At 26.9% G+C, this 25397-nt stretch overlaps 1 protein-coding gene across 3 annotated transcripts; it reads right to left on the bottom strand.

Annotated features, from left to right (window-relative positions):
- Nucleotides 1–2710: 2710 nt before the first annotated feature.
- Nucleotides 2711–24581, bottom strand: LOC135930926 (FACT complex subunit Ssrp1-like). 3 transcript variants are annotated; one of them, XM_065467729.1, is made up of 17 exons: nt 24459–24581; nt 24227–24412; nt 24081–24186; nt 23629–23834; nt 18684–18781; nt 18324–18459; nt 16626–16729; nt 16080–16208; nt 15246–15473; nt 12621–12693; nt 12296–12395; nt 11878–11938; nt 9603–9894; nt 8484–8681; nt 6943–7031; nt 6522–6626; nt 2711–2848 (listed from the first exon to the last, which is right to left on the bottom strand). In XM_065467729.1, the coding sequence occupies exons 1-16, from the start codon at nt 24513–24515 to the stop codon at nt 6539–6541; spliced, it is 2151 nt and encodes a 716-aa protein (XP_065323801.1). In that variant the 5' UTR covers nt 24516–24581; the 3' UTR covers nt 2711–2848; nt 6522–6538. The 3 variants fall into 3 exon arrangements, with proteins under 3 accessions (XP_065323801.1, XP_065323798.1, XP_065323799.1); XM_065467726.1 differs by having other exon boundaries at nt 2712–2848; nt 8484–8684; XM_065467727.1 differs by having other exon boundaries at nt 2712–2848; nt 8484–8684; nt 18684–18778.
- Nucleotides 24582–25397: the final 816 nt, after the last annotated feature.

Genomic DNA, 25397 nt, shown 5'->3' with positions numbered 1-25397 from the left:
TCAGAATATGATTTTAAGGAACTCTGTATATCATGATATATAGAGTTCCATCTCGTTATTACATCTTGTTTAAGAGTGTGGCTTAGTTTGCTATTAGCTGTAGATTGTTTGAAATATTGTACTATTTTTCTTACACCATTTATATTTAAGGCTATTTCAATTAAACAATTGTCAAAAATATAATGCATATATTATTTAGTATATGGCATATACATGCTAGCGTTTCGTCATCTTTAAATGCACATACAATATAATTATAAAATTGCAAATTTATATTTATAAAATAAAACAATTTTAAAAATCAATATTTCCGTGATTCACAGGAAATTTATGTTTACGCCCGGGGAAAATTTTGGAAAGGACCGTCACGCCTTAGAATTGAAAATTTATTCACACTCACGCCGTGACATGATGGGTCACGCGTAATTTCACGGCCCGCGCCCACCTCTATTATATAATAATTAATGTCTTATAGGGTTTTAAAGATTATTTTTTCATACATATGTATACATATAACCTTATTCGATTTGTATTTGATATCGCTTCTTTTGGAAATTGGGACCAAATTTGTCACATTATTTATAAATTCATGCAATGATTGATCGAGACCATGAATTGGATAATTGGTAAACGACCAAAAGGGAGCAATAAATAATTTTGAAATTTCTTATTGCATCGATTGACTCATTACTATCGTAAAATATTATAATTGCGTTAAAAAAAATTAGATCGAAATATTTCACATTTTAACTAAGCTCTTAATGAACGCTCAAGGATAATAAAAAAAAGTTTATTCCCGAAATATTTTAAAATTAATGTTCGAATCAAACCGAGTACAAAAAAGTATATGTACTAGGATAGATTCAACCAGGGCTGTATAACAAAAAGTAATATATATAAGGCAATTACTTAGTAAAGTTTCAGTTTTAAAATTTAAGATGTCAAAACATAGCAAGCATGTAGAGGTAAAAACAGAATCTTGCTAACATAGTATAATAAATGTTTCAATCGTAAGTTTATTAAAAGAAGTTTATAATAATCAAATTCTATGAAAAATTAAAGTTAATAAATTATATAATCTCAAGGAGATAATTTTATATAAAAAAAAATTAAAAATATTTGATAGTTATATTTAATAATTCTCAATAATTTGAAAACTATTTACTTTTTAAAAATGTGGTTTAAAAAAACTAGAAAATATTAGTTTGGATATGTTTCTATTAATAAAAGTATTTCAATTCGTGAAACTTCTTAAATTTAAATATTTAGCAAGTATTTTTCAACTATTCATTTACACATATAGGATTATTATTTTTATATTATTGTAAAGCCATTTCAAGACAAAATTTTTTTTAAATCGCCTAGACATGTTTCCAGGATTTTTTTATATCCAAAGTATAATTGTAGATTTTTTTGGAAAAAAACAAAAAACATAGTAATCTTTTGAAGGAAGAATTTTTTTACAATTAAGGAATTTTTATCATATTTAATTTCTTTTTATATACTTTTTTGTAAATATATGTAAAAAAATTATTAATGAATTTGTTTAAATTTAATTATATAAACTTCATAAATAAGAAAGTCCATTTGTACTTAAATGAATTACAGTTCAGCACACTCGACTTCTTAAAAGATATTAAGAAAATGTTAAATTTAGTAGTAGGAGCACCACATTCAAATATTGATCAAAAGCAATTTTTTAAACTTTTTCATCAACTTTATTTGTGGTATTTATTTAGTACTCATTGAAATTTTATGACTTCACAATGTTTAAGATATCGAATAAACTTAGTCAGGGGTTTCTGGCTTAGATAGAATAGGAAAATTTATAGAGCACATTTAAACCAACTCATTACTCATGGGGTCAGCTAGGGGTAAAATGACAAATTATGTTAAGCAAGAATTTCTGAGGGCAGATATCCATAAATTATCTTAGATGGGTTTTCTGCTTAAAAATTTATTAGCTATATCCTGATAATTTATTTTTGAAATGATAATTTTAGACATAAAACCACTTTGGGTCTTACAGCTGATGTGAGTCTAGGAATAGCTGATGTGCCTTTAGCCAATACTATCTAATCATGATAGCAGATACTTCTGTCATGAGGGGGGGGGGAGGGCATGACACAAGATTATCATTGAAATACAAAGAGTGGAAGAAAGTATGAAGATAAAGGTGAAAGGAGGGTATTCCATTTACGCCAGGGATTATTCATTTTATATGTGCTTTGTGACGCCTAATTCTTTTTTAAAGTATTCATAATTTGTTTTAATTATATGAGTTATATTTAATATTTGCCATCTTACTCCGAAGGAATTGCCATCTTACCCAGGGTCGGTAGCAGATAGTAAATTTTATTTAGTTAGCAAGTTGTAGATGAGTCCGATTTTCTCTCCTTTGATTTCACAATCTCTATTTGATTAAAGTGATTTTTATTTAAATCAATTATGAATATTTTCAAATATTTATCTTGTCAGGTAACGAATAATTACTAAACAAGTAATTCGCATCAAATTTATTGGTCAAATTTTATTAAAAATTATTATTAGATATTCATTTCAAATTTTTCGAATTGTATATCGAATAAACTTTGATAGGGCTAAATTATTAAAATAATGTTATTATTTATGAATTTTATTAAATAAACAATGTTTATTTTAAAAAAATGAATATTAAAGATTTACAATATTTAAATTAAATGATTTTATTTATAATAAACATAATATTACACAAATATTTTTCTTTGTAAATCATTATTTCTAAAAATAGGAAAAATGAAATTATTATTAATCCAGGATAAATTTTTCATATATAAAAAATGTCTGTAGGCCCGACGATTGATAAAACCTATAAATATTGTTTTTATTTAAAAAAATATTAGAATACATTATTATTAATTAGTTGACTTTTCAAATTGATCGGGCAATAAAATATATATTTATTTATAATTCTATGTGAAACATTTTGGACTTCCCTTTCACCATATACTAGGTTTTGAAAATAGTAATATTTAGGTTTATTAATTGTGGTTTTTTTAAAAAACCCAATTATATAATATTGGCTGAGTATTATAGTATTTTTTCATTTTTATATTGTTTAGGACATAAAAAAAATTTTTTTTTGCATTTGAAATAGATAACAATGTAATTATGCAAATAGAATTATTCTTAATTAAATTTTAACAATTTTATTTTGATATATAAGAATATAGTAGGAGATCGGGGTAAAACTAGTATTTTGCATTTTTGCCATAAAATTTAGAAACATAAACAAAACATATCAAATTATATATTAAAATGTAATCAAATTCATCATCTACAAAATAAAAAAAATAGTGTAGTTCTCTACCTATAACACTTTAGGAGCTGTGATTAATTATGTGAAGTGTGCCATTTTCGCCATTTTACCCCATACTCAGGGTGAAGTGGCTAACCCTCTCCAGCGTGCTTAAAATGTAATTGAAAATAACTATATTGTTTAATTGAACAAAATATTGCAATTTTGACATCTAATCATTACTTTTAGTAAAAACTAATCAATACAATACCGGAATGTAAAAAATTATATCAAAAATAGCATATTTTAAATGTGCTTATTTTAGGCAAATCGTACATTTCAATTATTCTTCCCCTTTAATAACCTATTTATTTTGATTTTTGCACAAAAGTATCTTTTTATATATTGTAGACTTTGATTTGTAAAAATTATCTTTATACAGTTCAAATCAGACGGAGCATTTTAACGGTTTTACCCATAGCAACTTTACCCCAAGGTGATATATATTGTTCAAATCGTTATTGCGTGACTTCTATTTATGCTATAAACTTCCGATAAATTTTATTTTATATATATGGCTTTAAGGAACATCTATACACTTTTAAATTCTGAACCATGATATATTATGCTAAAAGCAAAAAAACTAGAGGGTGAATTTTATCATTTTTGGGTAAAAAAAGGGTTTTTGGCGAAATATGTCAAACCGGAAAAGTTCAAAAGATGAACATGGGTAAGAAATTAGATATAAAAATAGATATTCATACCAAATTTAAAGTCTTTATGCTCAAAGGTTACGAAGTTATTTGCTTTAACATTGTTATTCCGTTAATCGCTTTACCCAGATCTCCACTGCAGAATTCATTTATTAAAAAAATATTTTGTAAAAGGTGGATATAGAATATTTATTATAATACTCAGCCGACCATATAATACTGTATAATTTGGTTATTCATTAATATTATAGATTTATTCGTCGTGGTCCATGGTTGTCAGGTCTATCATATTGACTAGTACCACAATTATAAAAAAGTCGAAATTTAACACACTCCAATCACCTACCATATATCCAAAATATACCACCAAAAACTTGCCCATTCTAAAAAAGCGATGTAAGCATAAGGTAAATACCCCAAAATTTCCATCGAAAAATTATCTATTTTCCCTGAGAATTAGAGATCTGCAAGGCTCGGGCCTAATTCTATTTAAAATAATCGGGTTCGGGCCGGGCCTAATATTTTTAAAAATAATACGGGCCGGGTCGAGTCGGACCTTGGAAATTTTATTAAATATATCTAAATTTATCAATTTTATATTGAATTTTTTATGTAAAATAAAAATTTTTATTTAATTTATTGAAACTAAACGCTATATAACATATGTCTTTTATTTTAAGTAATTATAAAAATTAATTTCTATATTTAAATAAATTCGGGCCTGGCCGGTAAATTTTTTAAAATATATTTCGGGTTCGGGGAGGGCCGGCAAAACTTTTTAAAAAAATTTCGGGTTTGGGCCGGGCCAGCAATACTTTTTTAAAAAAATTTCGGGCCGGGCTTGAAAAATTAAGCCCGATGCAGATCACTACTGAGAATTCCCCGTTTAGTTTTTACAAATATAAGGCAATTATTTTTCTTGCAGTTTTTTTTACCTTTTTTTTTAATCTTCAGCCAAATTTTAAATAACTTTTTCCTAGTGGAATAATATCTGGTTAGAAAGATTATGGTCTGCTTTAAAAAAAAACACAAATCAAAGATAAGAAATCGACTACATCTTGAAAGAGTGAAAAAATTGGTTTCAATTCATTATAACATCTACATCATAAAATTTTTGCAGAATCCAATAAAATGGGAATAATTAATAGAGGTATATATATATATATATATTCTAGTGAATGTACTTCTGATTCTGGGGAGGATTTTTAAATCCTTTTATCTTATATTACTCTTAATAATATATATTATTTCAATTTAGACTTATATTGTTTATATTGATTGCATTATATATATAATATTTGGGTGTTTAACTTTCTATTTATTCTTATTTCCCCGCTAGAATCTCGGGAATCTGAAAAGGACTTAATTTCGAAGCAATTTCGTATCACTAATTATGCCCAAAAAAGAAATTTAGAAGTCAAGGAATTTAATTGTCTCTTTATATTGAATACCCTGTCCTTAAATTAGTTATATTTTATCTGATAACCAATAAATGACGGGGCCATACCATATTAGCTAATTTATATCAATTTTAAAAATGATAAAAGAATCACATTAATAACTTTTATACGAAAAATCCCATTTTTATTTTAAAAATTTTAGAAAATTAATTAGTATTTTTTTAGCCTATGATTATAAACCGGCTGGAGGTCGGAAAAAAGGGGTTTGTAGCGAAGCTCCCACCAAAATTTTTTACGAAAATTTAAAACAATCAAATAATTTTTACGTGACAACCCTGGTGGTGACATCATGTGTTAATATATCGTAGATATTTTTAAAAAAATTTAGGATAATTAATATGGATCAAGGTCATTTATTTGCAATTTGTTTTCAGTTTATTATAAAAATTATAGATGTATATCCTATTTCTGGTAAGGGGCGTTCGGTTGGTCGATTTAACCTCTCTCTTATTTTGTGTTACACACAATTCCTTGCCACTGGGTGTGAAAGTAATTATATCTCTTTTATGTTAACTACTGATTGTAGAGTTTATCTTAATCTCCTTAAATAATTCTAGCCTATCGTGTAGAAATAATTTACAATTAGTTCTCTGACTTTATTCTGGCTCTTTATATGATCAGTTGTTTAATCAGTTGGCACGATCCCAGGACATAAACAAGGCCATCAAACTCAGCAGTGCCCCGGAATGGTTTAGAGAAAAAAATTAAACTGTCTAATATGCTATGCATGATATCAACAAGACTTAAAGCCTGCATTATTGGACTTATTCTAAGCAATAAATTTTGTCCGACCAATCCTAATTTCCTTTTCAAAGATCCAAGCCAGAATAAATTTTAGAATATTTTAACTTTGTATATTTTGTTAAGTGGGTAACCCCCAGATCCCTAACTTCATCGAAGAGGTTGGATTCGGAAAAATATTGGTTCCATCGGGCATCAAACAAAGGAAAAGGTTATAGCAATATATGATGGTTCTCAATAGCTAGGCACTGACTACTTTAAAAAAAAATTAAACACTGAATAAATTAATGAAAGAACTCTCATTTCTTAATTTAACCGTAAAAACTAAACCCAAAATGTCAGAAATGTCAATCATCTAAAGATGATAAATCACTGCTCTTGTCGCCATCATCGTCACTTTTCGATTTAGATTTTGTTTGTACGTTATCGGTTGTCCTGTAAAAAAACGAGAAATTAAAATAAAAAACATTATTTTATAATTTTTGCATTAAACATTTTTTTTAAAAAAAGTGCAGGCTGCGTTCTAGCTCGTCTTTTTTATTTTAAAAACAATTCTGAAGTTGTTATATAGTGATTTTTAGATTTTAAAAGAAAATAAGAATTAAGTACGCCTTTATGCGTATTTTAAAGATATCATCATCACTTTATTAAAATCGTATATTAAAAAAATGGTGTTTAGGAATGCTTTTCTAATAGAATTCAAAATTAAGAAGAGCTAGGACGTAACCTAAGCTTGTTCTTTTATTTGTACTTAGATGACAAGTTAGCTTTTTTTGCTTGATAATTTTTCATGGCTATAATATATTCGTCCTTTGCTTTCAGCGACAATTTTTCCCATCTCTGAGTGTGAAAAATAAAAAGGGAAATATGTATATGGCAAACGCAAAAATAAGGACTCTTAATTTGTAAAATTACCCCCCCCCCCCCACCGTTTGTGAAGATGTTTGATACACCACTGATGCGTGTAACATGAATAAGTTAGTTCGGAACCTGAATTAAAAAAGGATTCTGAATTGGTTCTTGATACTTACATTAGGCGTGGATCCTACAGTTCTGGTTCTTAGAAACTAATTCTTTTTATAGGGCTGCACCGATACACAATTTTTTCATAGATCTGATATATATCGCAAACAGTACCAATACCAATATTTACTCATTGTCATTTTAAATATATATTTTTTTAAATTATGCAATTATTAGAAATTTAAAATAAAATTTATTAAAAAGCGTTTTAATAAGAATATTCACCAATCTCCGTTCTCAAAATCACGAAGAAGGTGCTAGGCTGTGTCCTAATTCGACTTGTTTTTAATACTTAATGTTAAACAGCTTTTGAACTAGAACACCCTGTTTTGGTTTGTTTTAAGTCGACGAATGTTTAATGATAAGTCGAACAAAGGGCACATCCTTAGAACGTTTATAAAAATATCTCTAATTCTGTAAATTTGTAGGAAAAGATTTGTATTTATATGATATAAAGTAAATAATGTCTTATTTTATTATTAAAGAATAATAAATATAGTTAAATATTTTTATTTTTTCGATTTTTATTTCATATAAGTCTTTCTTAATAAAAGAAAATAGATAAATATAATTACACAAAATTGGGTATTTTTTTTTCTTATTAGTTTATTAATATACTTTACTTCATCGTCAAAAAAAATGCAAAAAAATAATGATGCATTTCTTCAACTTTCTTTATGGGAGTTATAAAGATTTTACGAGAAAGGCAAAGTTAGTTCAAAAATGTGTATAAAATAAAAATTAAATTTATTAAATTATAAAAAATATCAGCCGTCCAATATCGCGCCATTCCGATAACGATATGTAATATTGATGCTCTATTATTTTTAAAAATGTCTCCATATCTCATATTTTTAAAAATAATATAATTCAATAAAAAATAAAATTATAAAAAATATATTATATTAATCCCATAATTTATATCTGAGGCTATGCCAAACTTGAATAAGTCCCACAAAATTATGTTCAAATAGAATGAGATCCAAAGAAATTTTTATTATTTTAAGGTATAGGCAGTTGCAGCCTATTGTTTTACACTTCTAACGCGTTCTTTCTTTTTTAATCTTTTTATAAATTCGTAAATCAATATTTTTAAATTAGTGATAAGGTCAATTTAAAAAAAAATTTCTAAGGGTAAATCGTTATTTCGTATCGAATTGTATCAGTTAAGAATAAAAGAATCGGCTGATAAATGTACATCTCTGTATTTAATAAATCAGGAGTAAAAAAATAAAGTTGTTGCCTAAAAATATGAATATATAAATAAACCGATTTATCCGTTATATTTCTCCACGCTTCTCCGCCAATTTTAGTTATTTCAATGATCGACGCTTTAGGGTTCTCCCGCTTTAGCCTTTCGCGATTTTCTTGTAGCCACATGAAATAGGTGGACAAAGGCCTTTTGGGTAGATCAGGATCTTTATCCTTGTTAGTCTTCTTTTTCTTGGAAGTTGTTTTTTCTTTATTCTTCTAATACGTATATTATAGTATATTTATAAATTAATTATAAAATTCTAAAAAAAAACATATATTTTAAAATATAAATATTCAAGCATATTTGAAGAGAAAAAAATTTACTAATAATTCAATAATGTTAAACGAATTTCATTAATTTCATATTAAGTTTGATTTTTCATTTAAAACCATAAATCGTTGGGTAAAAAATAGTATGTTCACCAAATGATAAAATGCGTTTTGGGGATATAAGTATGAAGTGACTGCAGATCTATAATTCTATAATCTTGTTATACACCTTCTCAAATTTTCCGATATTTAACATAACCCGTAGACAATCACTTTATAATACATCTATCTAATATTCGAATGCGATTAAATATACATAAAAAATACATTGTTTTAATTCATTTAACCAAGCGTTTAAATAAAATCTTTATCTGAAAAAAATATTTCGAGCAATCGAGAAAAACATGTATAACCAGATTTATATTTAGAGATAAAATAAAATCCATCCCAAAAAAAGTAGAAAAAAATGTTTAGGTATTTTTATAGTAAACATTAAACACTTCATTAAGTATTAGTGCCAATAAAAAAGATGCTATCCGTGCATCTCTAAAAAACATTACAGGGAGTGGCAAAATCTTTTAAATTTAAAAAACGAACCTTATAAAAAAACATAGTATATATTATTTTTATAAAAATAGTAAAATTTTTCCCTCTCCCCATTCCCAACGCACATACATGATATTCTTAAACAATATTATAATGTCCTTATTGATAAAGGATATAATGAACTAAGAAATTAACTTTAAATAACAGCTTAGAAACATAACGTTCCTAGGGGAAAACAAATTAAACGTTAAATTCCAGGATTTTTTTTTATTTAATATAAGAATTTTCAAGGCCCATAAATTTCAAACTGAATAAAACCTTAGAAGATGCAGCACCTCCGCTGGTAGAAGACTTTTTGGTAGAGTCCTTTTTGGTAGGGTTTGGTGTTGCCTTAGGCAGCTCAACCTTAACGTCTTTTTCTTCGTCGCTATCTTCTAGAACATTATCATTGACGGTTCGTTCCATCGTTTTGATCTTTTTATGAGAATCGGGGATAGAACTCTTTTTATGAGTTTTTTTATCCTTATTGGGGGTCTTTGACTTGGACCGAGAATCGGATACATGCGAGGTGACGGATTCGGCCGAGGATGATTGAGCGTTACTATCGTACCTTGCCATGAGTGGGAGAAAAAATATTCAAATATTATAGGGAAAAAACGAATAAATTTATATATAAATTAAGAATAAAAAGATGAAAGAGAACAATATTTTAATTTTAAGTAAAATAATGAATATATGTTGTAGGATTAAAAGATTTTTTTAAAATCATTTTAAGAAGATATAATACGGTTTTGCTAAAAAAAAAATTATTGTAGACTTCTAACTTTGAAAAAAATTTTTTTATCTTGAGAATATTATTCATGTTAATTTAATCTATTAATAATTTTAAGGACATAAATCATATCATGATAACATAAGATTTTATTTAAATAAAAATTGACTGATAATCACATAATATTTCAAAATTTATTCTAGCAATTAATCAAGCTGTCGTGATTGATGTTATTCGAGAAAATTTTATAGTCGGTAAATGTTTAAATGGCATTTTTATTATGTCGATATTATTTTTATATAGGCGAAGTTCAGCGATGTATTTATTCATTAACTGGAAGACATTTGATCATTGGGTGGGCAGTTTAAACAATTCCACATAAATGGGGGGGGGGGGGGAGGGGGGAATTTACAAATGTGGGCAGGGGAGGCAAGCGGGTTAAAAAATTTAAAACAAAAAGTGGTGGGTTCATGGTATGCCAAGTCTAGGAAAAACACAGGCTAAAGGTAAGTTGTTATACTTCTTTATTGATTTAGAAAAACGTTTCGTAGGGTGTCAAGGATTTTGTGCAATGGGCCCTTTGTGAAGATATACACCAAGGGATGCTATGGGAAATCTTATACATGGAAGATCTAGTCTTAATAAAGTCAAACCAAACTAAAAATTTTATATGGATGGGTTTTAATCGCACCAGAAGCAAAGGGTATAAAAATCAATTTTTCCAAAACTAAAATAATGATGAAAAATAATGATGAAAAATAATGATGAAAAATAATGACAGAAAATACAGTATGCTTCTGGCCATGTTGAGTTTGTTCAAAAAACTTTGGGAGGAAATTTTATTCAGTGTTGTTTATGCGAATATGAATTCATAAAAGTCAGACTTGTAAATTGTTATCAGTAATAAACTTTAACTGCAAAAGTTTCATTCACTGCCCCAGTAGTATTTTTATACCATTACCAATATAATTGAGTGGTGAATCATTTTATTACCTAGGTGTTATGCTTGAATACCCAAAAAGTATATCCTAATCTTTTTGTCATCACAATAATTAAATGTGGTTGAAAAAAGTTCTGAGTTATCTTTTATCTTTAATTATAACCAATAAATATGTCACTCAAAATCAAAGGAAACATTTTTAATTTAGGTGTTCTCCCAGCTATAACATATGATAGTGCAGAGACATGGCCTGTAAAAGTAGAGTAGCCAACCTAGAACAAACCGAAAAACATGATTAAATGATGGTCAGATAGACTGAACAGGAAACTATAATTGCGTGTAGAGAAAAGATGGCTATTATTTACTGCTCTCTGGCGTGTACATTGACTGAGGTAAGCAGGCCATGCCAACCGCAAGACGACATTAATTGAGTTAAGAAAATAATAATGTTGAGATAAGAGCCTTGCATACCCGGCCAAAAACGTGCCGAAAAATGGTAAGATTTTAAAATCTGAGTTGGGCCTAAAAAATATTTTTAATCTGGGGAGATCATAAATTAATTTTTTAATTACCGGGCCAGGTCACTTATAAAAAAAGGAATTTAATTTATATGTAATTAATTAATTAGACAATAATGGAGCATTTAATATATATTTACTACTCATTTCCTTAATAAATTATCGAAAATAACGAAATTTTGGAAATTCCAATCCAGGCCAAAATATGATCAAAATTAAAAATTTGGACTGGACTAAACAAATCCAGGACTTGGCTTAAGAATGATTTTTTTCCAGATCCAAGTAAGCACTAATATTTGAACTCTGCAGGTCTCTAATTTATATAGTTTCAATAATCTAAACATGGCATTAAAAATAACATACTCCTCATCCACATCTTCATTATCCTCAGTAGGAGCGAAATCTTCATCTTGAGATTCTTCATCTTAAAAAGTTAAGTAATAATATTTAAAAAACAGAATTTAAATAAGTATAATATAAAATGGGTAAACTAAACAAACCCAAACTCGTCTGAACCCGAATAAACAAGTTGAGAATAAAACACATAAGATTGTTTTTAGAAATTAGGCTTGGGAACCCGAGCCCAGTTTATTTATGGATAGTTAATTGAGTTTAAATGATAATCCAGAAAAATATTTATAAAGTTGTAATAATAGTGAAAAGTTCCTTTTTCTGGCCATAGCAGAATAAAATATAACGATTGCCCTTAATTTCTTAGCGAAGATAATATGAGTCTCATTAAATTTTGTAAAAAAAATAGAACCCATGGGGCATGACAAACCTTCTTGGTCAGCTTCGGCTTTGACTCGATTCAAGTAAGGATCGTCTGGTTCATCGTCATCGTCAAAATCGTTCTCTTGAGCAACTTTGTCGGAGGAAGACTGGAAGGAGGATAGTTAAAGATATATATAATAAATATTAATGTACTTTACAACCAAAATGCCAATAAAAGTCAGTCGAAATCAAAGGCCACAATGACATTAACCAACCCCCTACCCAAATAAATAATTGCCCATTTCAGTTTTGAAAAAATATTAAATTTTTTATGTATATATATTCGTTGTTATGTTCAAAACATTTTCGTATATAAGAAGAAAATAAATTACTAATTTTCCACCAACGTTTCGGACGATCAAATTTTTAGTCTTGATGAAATCGTAAAGACTCGAATACTCTTCTCTAATTAAAAAAAACGAAGTTATTTTTTTTGCGTAACGCTAAGTCATCTTTAAATTTATTCATTTATAATAAAATTTACAAAAGGTATAATAAAGTTAATTTTTTGTGAACCAATTCAACCACTTAAATATAAGATTCGGGTAATGAGATTTACGGTATCACGTTATCAGCGTGACCGCAATACAGAGCGGATCTAATTGAGTTGCGATTTATTTTTAAAAAAGAACTTACTTATGGTTGGTTCACAGAACGTTGGTCTTATTAATTATATAATGATTTTTTTTACTAAAATTTTAAAACTTTCAATAGTTTCTAAATAATTAGAATGTTTTAAAAAGATTTTAGACTTGGTGTAAAAATATTAAATTAGGAAAAGAAATTAGCGTTCTGCATACTTTTTTTTAAATTTTAAAATAAATAAAAGTAGGAAATTTGGATTTTATTTTTAATTATATAAAATTAGGCGAGGAAAAAATATAAAATATAATAAAAAAAATTGCTTAATTATTTTTAGATCTTCTTATATTCTAAACTTTTTCGTATTTTTTTACTAAACTTTTTTTTCAATTACTTTCTAAATATTTTTGGCATTTCTCATTTTTTTTTGTTAAATACTAATATTCCGGTATTAGCATTAAATTTAATTGCTTATAAAATTTCGTACCAACATCTTAATATAATAAATAATAATTCGTGCATACTGACATACCATTGGATGTAATATACTATTAAAGATGCAATTGTTTAATTTATCTATTTTTTTTATATACCTAAGCATTGGTAAAACATATTAAGTTTTTTTCATGTTTACTTGTTTTACCTTAAAAATATATTTTTAGTTAAAATTATTTTTTTACTTGTTAAAATAAAAATAGATTAATTTTTTATATTCAAATATATAATGTACAAAGTTGTATATAAAGACAAAATTTTTATCTACAAAGGAGAAATAAAAGATGAAAAAATAAAAAAAAAAATTTTAATTATAAAATTAAATTTATCAAAATAGGTTTTGAAAAGAAATACGTCGGTAAGTTTTTATTTATATCGTTACATATTTTTGTATCCTTTAGGTTATGTTTCAATTTATATATATATTTTAAAAAAAACACCACTAGAAATAAGTTAAAATTTCAATAAGCAACAAACAAAAACAACATAATGGATTCAATTTTTTTTCCTAACATTTTTGTCTTACCTTACCCATCGATTGAAAAAATGATATTTATTTTGGTTTTCATTTAATGGTATTATTAACATTTATTTTGCGTTCTGTTAAACATTAATTTGGCTAATAAAAAAGGATAACTGATTGCATACAAAATTTGCCTATGTGTCATGATGATCTCTTAACACCTAAATAAACGATAGAAAACCCTTACATGCCGGCCAAACCGAAACGGGGTCCTCGCCTCCCAAAATACCCGATCGTAGTCGATCCATCCCACAATCAACTACCCGTTAAGCTTTTGCGTTACGTTCAGAACGTATATGCAAAATATTATATTTTTCATAGTGCAAAGTTTCACTTTTAGATGTTATATTTATTGAAAAAAATAATAATGGTAGGATATTTTTTTTTCGTATTTAAAAGTTCTATGTTTGCGGTAAATATATAAAATATTTATTGGCATGAAACTGAAAAAAAAAGAAATTTTTGTGGGAGGTAAAGTATTTTGGATTTTTTGGAATATTGTCAAATTACATTAAATTTTATTTTCATTTTGTTGCGCTTTGGGGTTTTAATATACTTCCTTTCTCACATATAACAACTTTCATGACCTTAATGTACTAAAAATTAAAATAACCTTATAATATACGAAATAGTAATTATACAATATCTAGCAATAGGGGAGACCGAGGCAAGTAGTTAAAACCAAGCCAATAATCTTTTTTTTTAATTTAAAATATTTTTGAACCAAAGTATGTGTCTCATAACAAGGTAAGTTGGTTGATCGACCAAAGAAATCAGGGTTTAATATAAAATTACATTTTTTTAAATATTGTTTATTAATATATATTAAATTTAGTGATAATATATGATAATACACAATTAGTAAATAAAATTTAGATTTCAGAAATTTTTGTAAAAAAAAATTAAAATATAGATATGCCATTTAATAAAACCAACGTTTTGCAGACCAACAACATGCTTTCTAATTATAAAAATGTCATAAAATCATAGTATTCATGTTTTATAATCCTATCCTTTTGTTTTTATATTAATAAAATTATAATTTTCAAATAAATGGCATATCAATTAGATCCACGTAAAATCATCGCCACGCCAATCTTGTAACTGATATTTACAATTTGGCCAAACTTTTTCAAGCCTATTTTTAACGCTCCAAATCATGTGATCGCTTCTGATCTAAATATCATACCCCGTAGGCACAGAAATATCTTGCTTTAATTGGCAAAAAACTGGCCTCACCTGGAACAAACCAGCAAACCTTTGCTTCACTTGGAATTCTTACTCCTCACCCATCAACTGTCATTGAAAAAAGAACGAATTGGTATTTATTCATAATTTATAAATTAATAATTATTACTTAGCAATATTGCTGAACACATGGTCAGTTCCAGACTTGGTGGCGATCTCGAAATCAAATGTCTTAGTTGTCATCCCCGATGATCTAGCGAAATTGACTGAAGCAACTTCGTCGAATCTAATAGCGAGAGGGGGCTTGTGAACAAAGACGAAACAGCGCTCTAGCGGATAAAGGTAACCAGCGGCTGCTTTGTAAGAACAGCTTATGCAGGAACTACTACCGTTATGACTATGGATATCGAGAATATATAATATTTATTTTAAAAAATTGACAATTACTTGTACATTAATTTTAAAGATATTTTGGTATCAATTATTTTGTAGTTATATCCATGGAAGAGTCCTATTTTGATTTTGAGAAATATAAAAGTTTGTGCTAATCACAAAAAATATTATGCTATATCGAGAGAGCGAAGAAGGATAATTTTAAATGGAGATAATTATATATTACAAGTAAATTTCGAATAAATTATTTTTTAGTGCTATATAAGTAAGACTAAAAGCCATATCAGAGATTTCGAGTACGTAATGTTAAATGATAGCAAGCTAAAAATAGAGCATTGAAAAATTTCATTTCAAAAAATTTGGATATTTCGACCATTTTATATTAAAATTTTTTAAATTAGAAATAAACATATGTATTATGTTTAAAAGAATATTCCAATATAATTTATAACTAGTATTTAGTGCTATCCTTTTATATTAAAATGACTACACAATGCTCAATTTCTTCAGCGTTTAATATCGCCTTCACCTAAGTAAGCTAGTTTATATTTTTAAAAAAATATTTCATCGAAATAGAATGCACATATTTTTTTTTCTCAATAATTAAAACCTTTTAAAATTTCCCGGAACGGTAATTTTGTTACCGGAGAGAGCTTTAATCAAGCGGCTAAAAATCTCGAATGTTTTGCCGCTCATTTCTTGTGAAAGTTTCCCCTCATAATTTTCTTTAATCTGTTTCCTTTTTATTAATTTATATATTGAGATAATAAAATATTTCTACAATTTTTTTTTGATTAAAATAGTATTTTGGCTTATAAGAAAAAAAACGGTAATAGGTCAGTGATATCGGTAAAAATTGGACACCAGTTTAAACAAAACCAGAATCTAAAGAATAGTATTCAGTCAGTTTCTGTGCCTGATCTTCATTGGCTCAGTCTTATTAATTGCAAAATATTTCATTTCCTTTTTTTCACTATTGAAGAAAATTTAAAAACCGCAAAACGGATCTAAAAAATTGCGTTAACTAAACTAAACCTTAGACCGTGTTAAACCTTAAAGGAGCCAATAGAAAGTAAATGGGAATTGACCTATACAAATATGGAACATTTTTAAATGAATATTCATAACACGTTAAAAAAATATTGTTTTCGTTTACTCATTCAACGATAATTTCATAGTGATCTCTTCATCCTTTTCAAAGAGTAGGATCAAAAAGGGGTATCGCGTTTGTCCCTGTTTGATGGGTGGATCCAAACTGATCTGTATATATACACATAAATTATATAGCCTTTAATATTTAATTTATAGAGATGTAAATTTACCTTGAAAACCCAGGCAAATAATGTGGGAAAATTAAATACAGACGAAATTCATTATATATTTTAATTTTAAATTAATGAAAATGGGAAGGGGGGTTGATTTTTTTGAATTTTCCAGGAGTTCGAACCGAACCTGAACCTGGAGAAGAAAACCGGGTTTTGAGAAAAAAATCTGAACCCGAACCCCGTTTATAATATATTCAAAACCCCTAACCGAACCCGGGAATTTTATTTGGGGTTCAACTGGGTTCAGTGTATTGTTTAAATTAATATACGATATTTGTATAATTGTAAATACAAATATTAATAATTTACTTGACATTTTATAATATTTTCAAATTTCTAATTAAGTGAAGTGTTAATAAATTTTAAACAACTTAATTCATTTACACCATTTTTAAATTTTTTTGAATTTATTCTCACCTATTAGATTGTTAATAAATTTTAAACAATTATGTTAAATAATTCGATTTTATTTTTTATAACTTTTGGCGAAATTATTTTTAGTTTGTATAACGTTTTATTTTATCGTTATAATTTATGTTTATTTCTTAACTTTAAAATCAATTTAGTTGATCGTTTGATAAAGATATAAAAAGAACATTTTTCTTTTGTTAAAGGAAGATTAATAAATTTTTGATTTATAATAAAAATGTAATTTATAAATAATTTTACAACATAAAATGTAATTCGTTTATTCTATGTAATTTAACCATAATGAACCTAGCTTCCATTTAGTCATCTAAGAAGACTAACCACCATATAGTATTATTTGGATTGGTCGTTTATATTCTCTTCTTCAAGAATTGTTAATTTGGTTTGGCCTATAAATTTTTCCTTATTAGTCCATTCTATAAAACATCATTATCTAAAATGGTAACAGAGAGTTATATTAGTTTCATGACCTTTTGTTAATGTAAAGTTGCTTAGAATTATATTGGCTCATGTGGTTTAACTATAATCAATTGAGGCATAATAAAAACTTATTTCGATAAATCCCTCACGTTTCTTCATAAATTCATTTATTTATTTTAATTTTTAACTTATTATCAGAGATTATTAATTAGAGGAAAATGAAAGTGAACAAGTCAAAGTAAAAATTATTATATTGGATATTGTTAATTTAAAGAAATACGTCTAAATAAAAATTTTTTAATCTATACATGACTATGCTTTGTATTTTTAACTATATTTTGCCTATAAATAAAATAAAAAATTTATTTTTTATACCAAATGTTTGTCTAGTTTTTTAATTATGATTTCAATATAGAATATTTTTTTTTATCAATTCAAAAATTCTTAAACCCGAGCTGAACCCGGAACCAAACCCGAGTTCAAAAATATTTTCCTGAAAACCCACCTATTTTTTTAACCTTAAACCGTACCCGAACCCATCCCTGGAATTTGCATTATATTTTATCAATTTCCTAATCGATAACAAGTTCAAATCTATGCTAGTAAAATAAAGATAAACCATTTTTTAAATGTTTCAACAGAATAAAACAAAAAAAAGTAAATTTTTAATTTTCATATACCACAAAATATATTTGTCTGTGATCTTTGTGAGGTAAAACAAAAAGCCTGAGAATTGTAGAATAAGGAATTTTGTAATCAAACGATTTTCCATGCAATTGGGCGAACGTGGGATAAAGCTTAATATCATATCGTCCCCTTAAACATTCAAATAAATAAATTTAAAACACAATTACACATTTTTTAAAAAGGCGGTGTGAGTAGCCATATTAACCATAACTCATATCTCATTGGCCAGCTAACCTCAACCTCATCCAGAAAATCCGATTTCGACTAGAATCAAACGTAATAAATAGTTTCATGGCTCAATAAATAACTCGCTAAAATTTTTTTAAAAAACAACATTATCACAAGATTGAAACCTGGGGGTTAAGCATTGTGCTTCTGTGAAAATTGCTATAGCATCCCCGACCACTTGAATGACGTTTGCCTTTTCCATCACTCTTTCGTGAAATGTCTTCTCAAAATATTATTTTATTTTTATAATGTTCAAATTATGTATTTTATTCCCCTCCCCCTTTTAAAGTAAAATTAATTTTCAGTTTTTATGATAATTATCAGAGACCTGCAGAGATACCATTTGTATGGCCCGACCCAGATTTTTTTCGAAAAATTTTTTCGCCCTAGACTGGCCCTTGTTTTTTTTAAAAAAAATATTTCAGAACCGGCCCAGGTATAGATAAAAAAATTAAAATAGGGCCGTGTACCTGGGCCAGGCTTAGGGCAGGGCCTGCAGATCCCTGACAATTATATAGCAGAAGTTTTGGACCGATATTCACGGTATTGACAAATTAATTGATACTTTTAATTTCAAAAATGATAAGTAAAAAGTATCTATTAATACTTTGCCTGATACTGTGCACTAAAGCTAGGTGCCCCTATTTTTGGTATTAGTGATAGATCACGTCATCCAACATGTCCTATCATTTCATATTTATACGCCATATTCAAAAAATAATAGCGATTAAAATAACTCAAATCTCTAATAAGGAATTTACTGAATCAACTCAAATCTCTTATGGCACGTACGCAGGAATTTGGTCTGGGGGAAGGGGGATAATAAAATTTTTTAAGAAATATTTTTTTATTTAAAAATATTAAGCATAAATTTATTAGGACTAATAACTTTTCTAATACACAATTTAAATTAATGTGAATTACAAAGAAATTATATATATAAACCGGCATTGAAAAACAATAAAATAAATGTGAATTATAATATAAAGTGAATATAACCACGATATGAATCACTTAAATGACCCAAAATTGAAATTTAAATTTTTTGAGCCTTTAAAATTTATATATAAAGTATAAAAAATTTAAATGTTGGAAATATAAATTAATAAACAAAAAGTTTCTTAGGAATAATTGTATTTTGTATGTTTTGAGCTAATTTTTCAATTATCTATCCTTGTTTGGCGTTAAATGCTTATGAATATTCAAAAAATCCAAATCATTCAATCTACTTTCAGAAGTTGTATTTCATAGGTATGTTTTTCAGAGACTTGCAGGCCCGGCCCCCGGGCTGGAGCGTATTATAATTTTTTTTAATTTATTAAAAAACATTGGGCCGGGTCTGAAAATTTTTTTAAAAAAAACCCGGACCGAAAATTTTTTTATACCATTTACAGGGCACCTCTGCAGGGCTCTGTTATTCTTCTTAAAAAAGAGAATGTTCTCTCATTAGATTACTAATGGGAAGAATTGCTAATATATATAACCATTTTAATACATTGGGAATATAATCTAAAATGTGTTTGAAATAATGCAAGGGACTGTATCAACCATAGTTAATCTTTTAATCATAGTTATTCGCTAATGAGGCATCATAAGATACTTTAACATCTTCATGATAAAAATCTAACAAATATTTTTTTTCTATCACCATCTAAAAAAGGTTGGAAAGGCTTTTGTGGAAGTAATATCTGCGGATTTGTAAGTGCTGCTTAATGAATTAAAAACTATTCATTTATTTGGGTTATAAATGTATCTAAGAGAGGGGACATTTGTTTTATAATACTCTTCTACTGATCCTATATTAATGTTTTGACGATGAGCTTGCTTGCTGCAAGTCGAGGGGGACAAATTTTAAACACATATAGCTCTGCTTTTGACTCAACAATAACATATAAAATATGTTATTCATCAACATTAGTTCTAATTTTCTTGAGTTCTAATAAAATGCTCTCCGCTATTCTCATCTTCTTAATCAAGTAAATGTCATGTTTTTGAAAAATATTACATAAAATAGTTGTATAATTAAATAATACATTCTAATGAGAAAAAAAATTTGGAATAAGTATTGAATCCAATAATTTTCTTACTTCTGAGGAAATATTTTTTTCAAGCCATTGTGATATTTCAGTAATAGCATAAATAATCGGCTCTTCTAACTCCATAAAAGCTGTTATGCTTGATGGCGGAGACTCGGTTGGACAAGCTTGCAATTTCTTTCTTCATGTTGGACAAGGAGTTTCAGAGATAATTATTATTTGACTAGAAATTTAGATAAATAATACTCCAATAAAATTTGGAAATAATAGGTAAATTACGTCAAGGAAAACTTGAAATCGAAATTAATTGATAAAATAACTTAGTAGATAAATGTGATAAATAAATGTAATTAAATATATATATGAGATAGGAATAAATATTAACAAATATAAATTAATATAAACAATAATATTTTTGAAAAATATAATCCGGCATCTGCATTTTTTGGCTTGGGGGGGGGGGGGGGGGGGGGGTTGTCCCCCTGCCACCCACCCCCGCTGCGTACACGCCTGCTTATATGGAATTTACTGAATCTGATATTATAAAGGTAAACATTTTTTATTTACATATGATCAATAAATAGAAATTAATTAAGATTAATACAAAATTATAAATATTCTCAAATCTACAGATACTGCTAAACCTCTTCCATACCATAAAGCTACCCCAGCCTTACAGGAGAAAGTATCTAAGTTATACAAAGTAATATTTTATCTTGTTAAAAAAATGATTTTGGAAAGAGATAAACAACAAGAACATAATGAAAGTATGTCATTATTTGTAGTTTCATTTTTGAATTATTTCTTTTATTAGTTTCCAATTTAAAATATGATCAAAAAATTATTTTTTTCTATTTTAGATAAAGAGAATATGGAGAGCAAAATATGTAATCTAATATTACGAGCTAGAATGAAAAGGCATGGCAGGCATAAAGAATCCGGTCTAACAGTTATTGGATTGTCCAGAAAAAAGAAAAATAATCTAATATCTTTAGAAAATATCGTGATAGGAAAAAGTACTATCTTGCATATAAATTTTTTTATAACTTAATATTTTAGAACCTAATTCTCAGGCAGAATTTATCAATTTCATAATAACTAGCAATATTCAGGTATTTATACATATTTTTTTATTACCTTATTTTAATTTAGCAAATAGAATTTTGCAAGAATCCAAAGAAATACACCAAGTATAAAAATTTTTAAATACTTTGTATATTTTATTTACCAGAAAATAAACCCATGGCCTATTCAAATCTTTCAAATATATAAAAAGCAGCTTGGATTTTAGCAAGATTATCAAAAATTAATGCTTAAGATAAAATTGAAAAACAGATTTCCATTGCCAAAATATTTTTAAAAAACCATTTTGTATAAATTGTAATGATTATATAAATTATATATTTTGCTTATATTTATAAAATATATATTAATAAAGCTTATTCATGTTTGTCACAATATATTATATTATATAAAATATATATTAATAAAGCTTATTCATGTTTGTCACAATATATTATATTATATAAAATATATATTAATAAAGCTTATTCATGTTTGTCACAATATATTATATTATATAAAATATATATTAATAAAGCTTATTCATGTTTGTCACAATATATTATATTATATATAATTTGATTTAAGCCAGTAATAATATGGGTGGGGGTGCAAAATTTAATAAAGTAACTTTTTTACTTATCCTAAAAAAAAATTTAATTATAAAAATTCAAATATCACAAGAATAATATTTTTAATATATTCTGAACACTTGTTTCTAAAAATAATTTTGAACTTTTAGAAATATATTTGAAAATAAATCATTTTTAAAAAACAATGTATAATTAAAAGAGGTTATATTACAAAAAAACAAGCTTAGTTTTAAAAAAACAATGTTAGTTTTAAAAAAACTATGTTAGAATTTACAAAAAACAAGCTTTATTACAAAAAAACAAGGTTGGTTTTAATAAAACAATGTAAGAATTTACAAAAAACGATAGTTTTTAATATAAAAAAACAAAGTTCATTTTTAAAAACAATGTTAGAATTTACAAAAAACTGGTTTGATTACAAAAAACTAGGTTGGTTTTAATCTTAGAATTTACAAAAAAATTAGTTTTTAAAAAACAACGTTAGAATTAACAAAAAACAGAGTTAGTTTTAAAAAACAATGTTAGAATTACAAAAAACAGGTTTGATTACAAAAAACAAGTTTGATTACAAAAAACAGGTTTGATTACAAAAAACAAGGTTAGTTTTAAAAACTCAATGAATTTACAAAAAAAGTTAGTTTTTAAAAAACAGTTATAATTTTAAAAAAAACTTTAAAAAAAATATGTTTGAATTTACAAAAAAACGGTTTAATTACAAAAATAAGGATAGTTTTTACAAATAAGGGCATGTAGCATAAAAATATATAATTTTTTTACTTACCCCTAAACAGGGGCACATAACCTATAATTTTCTATGCCCCCAGATAGGGCACATAGCTTATAATATTCTATTTATAGCCAAATGGGGGTAGTGTTGTTAAATGGCTCATTTTGAGCCGATTTTTAAAATGGCTAACTCAATATTTTAGCCAGAAAATATTATCTAAGCCTTGAAATTTTGTTAATATATGTCTAGACCTTTGTTCCTTCCATGAGCAAAATCTTCAGGCTTGCGTAATATTTTTCTGGATGAAATATTGAGTTAGCAGTTTTTAAAAATCGGCTCAAAACAAGCTGTTTAACAACACAATGGGGGCACACAGCCTATAATTTACTATTTACCCCCAAATGGGGCACATATCCCATAATATAATTTTGTATTTACCCCCAAATGGGGGCACGACCTCTGCCAATATGCAAGTATTGGCATCAGCTGGAAAAATGTTATCACTTCATATCAAACATAGTAAAAATAATGTAATAATTATAACATAAGTTATGCTTTGGAAAAATTTGTCATAATACATTATTGTAAACAATATAAACCTGCCTTTGGGGTAAGGTAATCTAATTCATAAGTATGAGTAATACTAATATACCTTAACTGGATCAGGATCTGTTTCTGATGAAGGAATATGAAATCGTATTTCAACAAGGGAAACTGGTGCATCATCATTTTGATGAAACTCCAGTGCTATTTCATTCTTGCCACTAGTACAACGTGATACATAGTTTAATGGTATTTCTAAAGCTGTTTCATTAATATCTCCACTTTTGTTGGGAAGTTCTAATGAGAGCATCGACCCTAAACATTTATATATATATAGTATATAAATAATTTGAAAAAGATGGATAAAACAAGTGTTTTCTAAAACTCATGATATTTTATTAAATTATTTAGGCCAAAAATTGTTTTTAAAAGTTAGGTCTAATTTGATTGAAAGAGAAATAGAATATTTATATAATGGTAGAGAAATAGAATATTTATATAATGGTAGAGAAATAGAATATTTATATAATTAGATAAATATAGTATTAGTAAATTTAATACCATCAAAATGTGGATTTCCCCAATTGTGGCCTTTAACTGAGTATTTGACTTCACCTATATTTAAACTATAGTTGGATTCACAAAACTTTGCAATCTTATCTTTATCCTATACCATATTTAAATACATTAATAATATTATTTTAAACTTGTTCAGAAAATCCACCAAATCGACGAAAATTACCATTATTTGTTTTAATTCTTAGTCCTAATCCTATTGATAATTGTATCCATGATGCAATAGATATATCTGTACAAAATATTTGATCTATCTTGCCAGTTTTGTTGTTTTTAAATAAGATAGCATTATTTTTAAATTTAAAGGTACCAGAATACTAAAAAAAAGCAAATATATATTTTAAAAAAATTTAATTGTCGCACCATGTATCCTAGTGTCTCTTCAGATATGTTATTATATTCTAATGTATCTTGGACCATATTTAAAATTTTGAGCTCTTAAACGATCATGTCTGAAGAAACCTAAATATAACGAGTGAACTATCACTTATGATATACATTGTCAAATTTAATTAAGAGGGAAGGATGACATGAGACAGCACTATATATTGTAAATTTTTGAACAAAATAATTGGTAATGTAAAATTAATCTTGAGATTAATAACTGTAAATTAATGCAATTATAAATCCTCTTTTTTATATTCTTAAATTCCAAATTTGCTGAGTTTTGTTTAGACTCTTATACTTAAAAATCAAGACGTGAAAAATGATGTTTAAAAAAGGAATCATCACAATCTTCGTTTATGTTATAAAAAATTGTATTTTTAAATATTTTGAAAAGAAAAATAAAAATTTTAAAAGTGAAAATTGTCTAACTAAGTTTCCAAATTAATCTGTTTTCAAGTAAATGGTGTAAAAACCTAAAAGTGGTGCCGTTTTCTTCTAGGAAAAGAAAACTTTTTACGGCATAACCACAAATAAAAACTAACTAAAAAAATTCATATGCAAAGATTATAAATGTAATCATAATATATATCTTAAGAGATATCATTTAAATTTTATTTTAGGAGCTGAAACATATTACCAAGGGCACATCCGTGGAAAATTGGTGGATTTCGAACAGCCACCGATAAATGCGTTTAGGGCGGGATATCCATCTTGGATGTTATTTTCATCTAAAACAGAGAGTTATTAGAAAAATAAATCATTTGGGATTTAAAAAAATGTATGTGGATTCGTTCTCGGATATAGGTCTTTTCAAAGCAGGAAATAAGCTCAGATGAGCTATACAATTCTCTAAATATTTCTGCCAAGGTATCAAATGAATTTCCAATATCATTCTTTGAGGCATATGAAAGGGCC

This window comes from Gordionus sp. m RMFG-2023, chromosome 1 (genome assembly GCF_954871325.1).
Source record: "Gordionus sp. m RMFG-2023 chromosome 1, tfGorSpeb1-WG-v2, whole genome shotgun sequence".
Lineage (NCBI taxonomy): Eukaryota > Metazoa > Nematomorpha > Gordioida > Chordodea > Parachordodidae > Gordionus > Gordionus sp. m RMFG-2023.
Note: the sequence above shows the minus strand (reverse complement) of the source record. Positions and strands in the feature narration are given on the sequence as shown.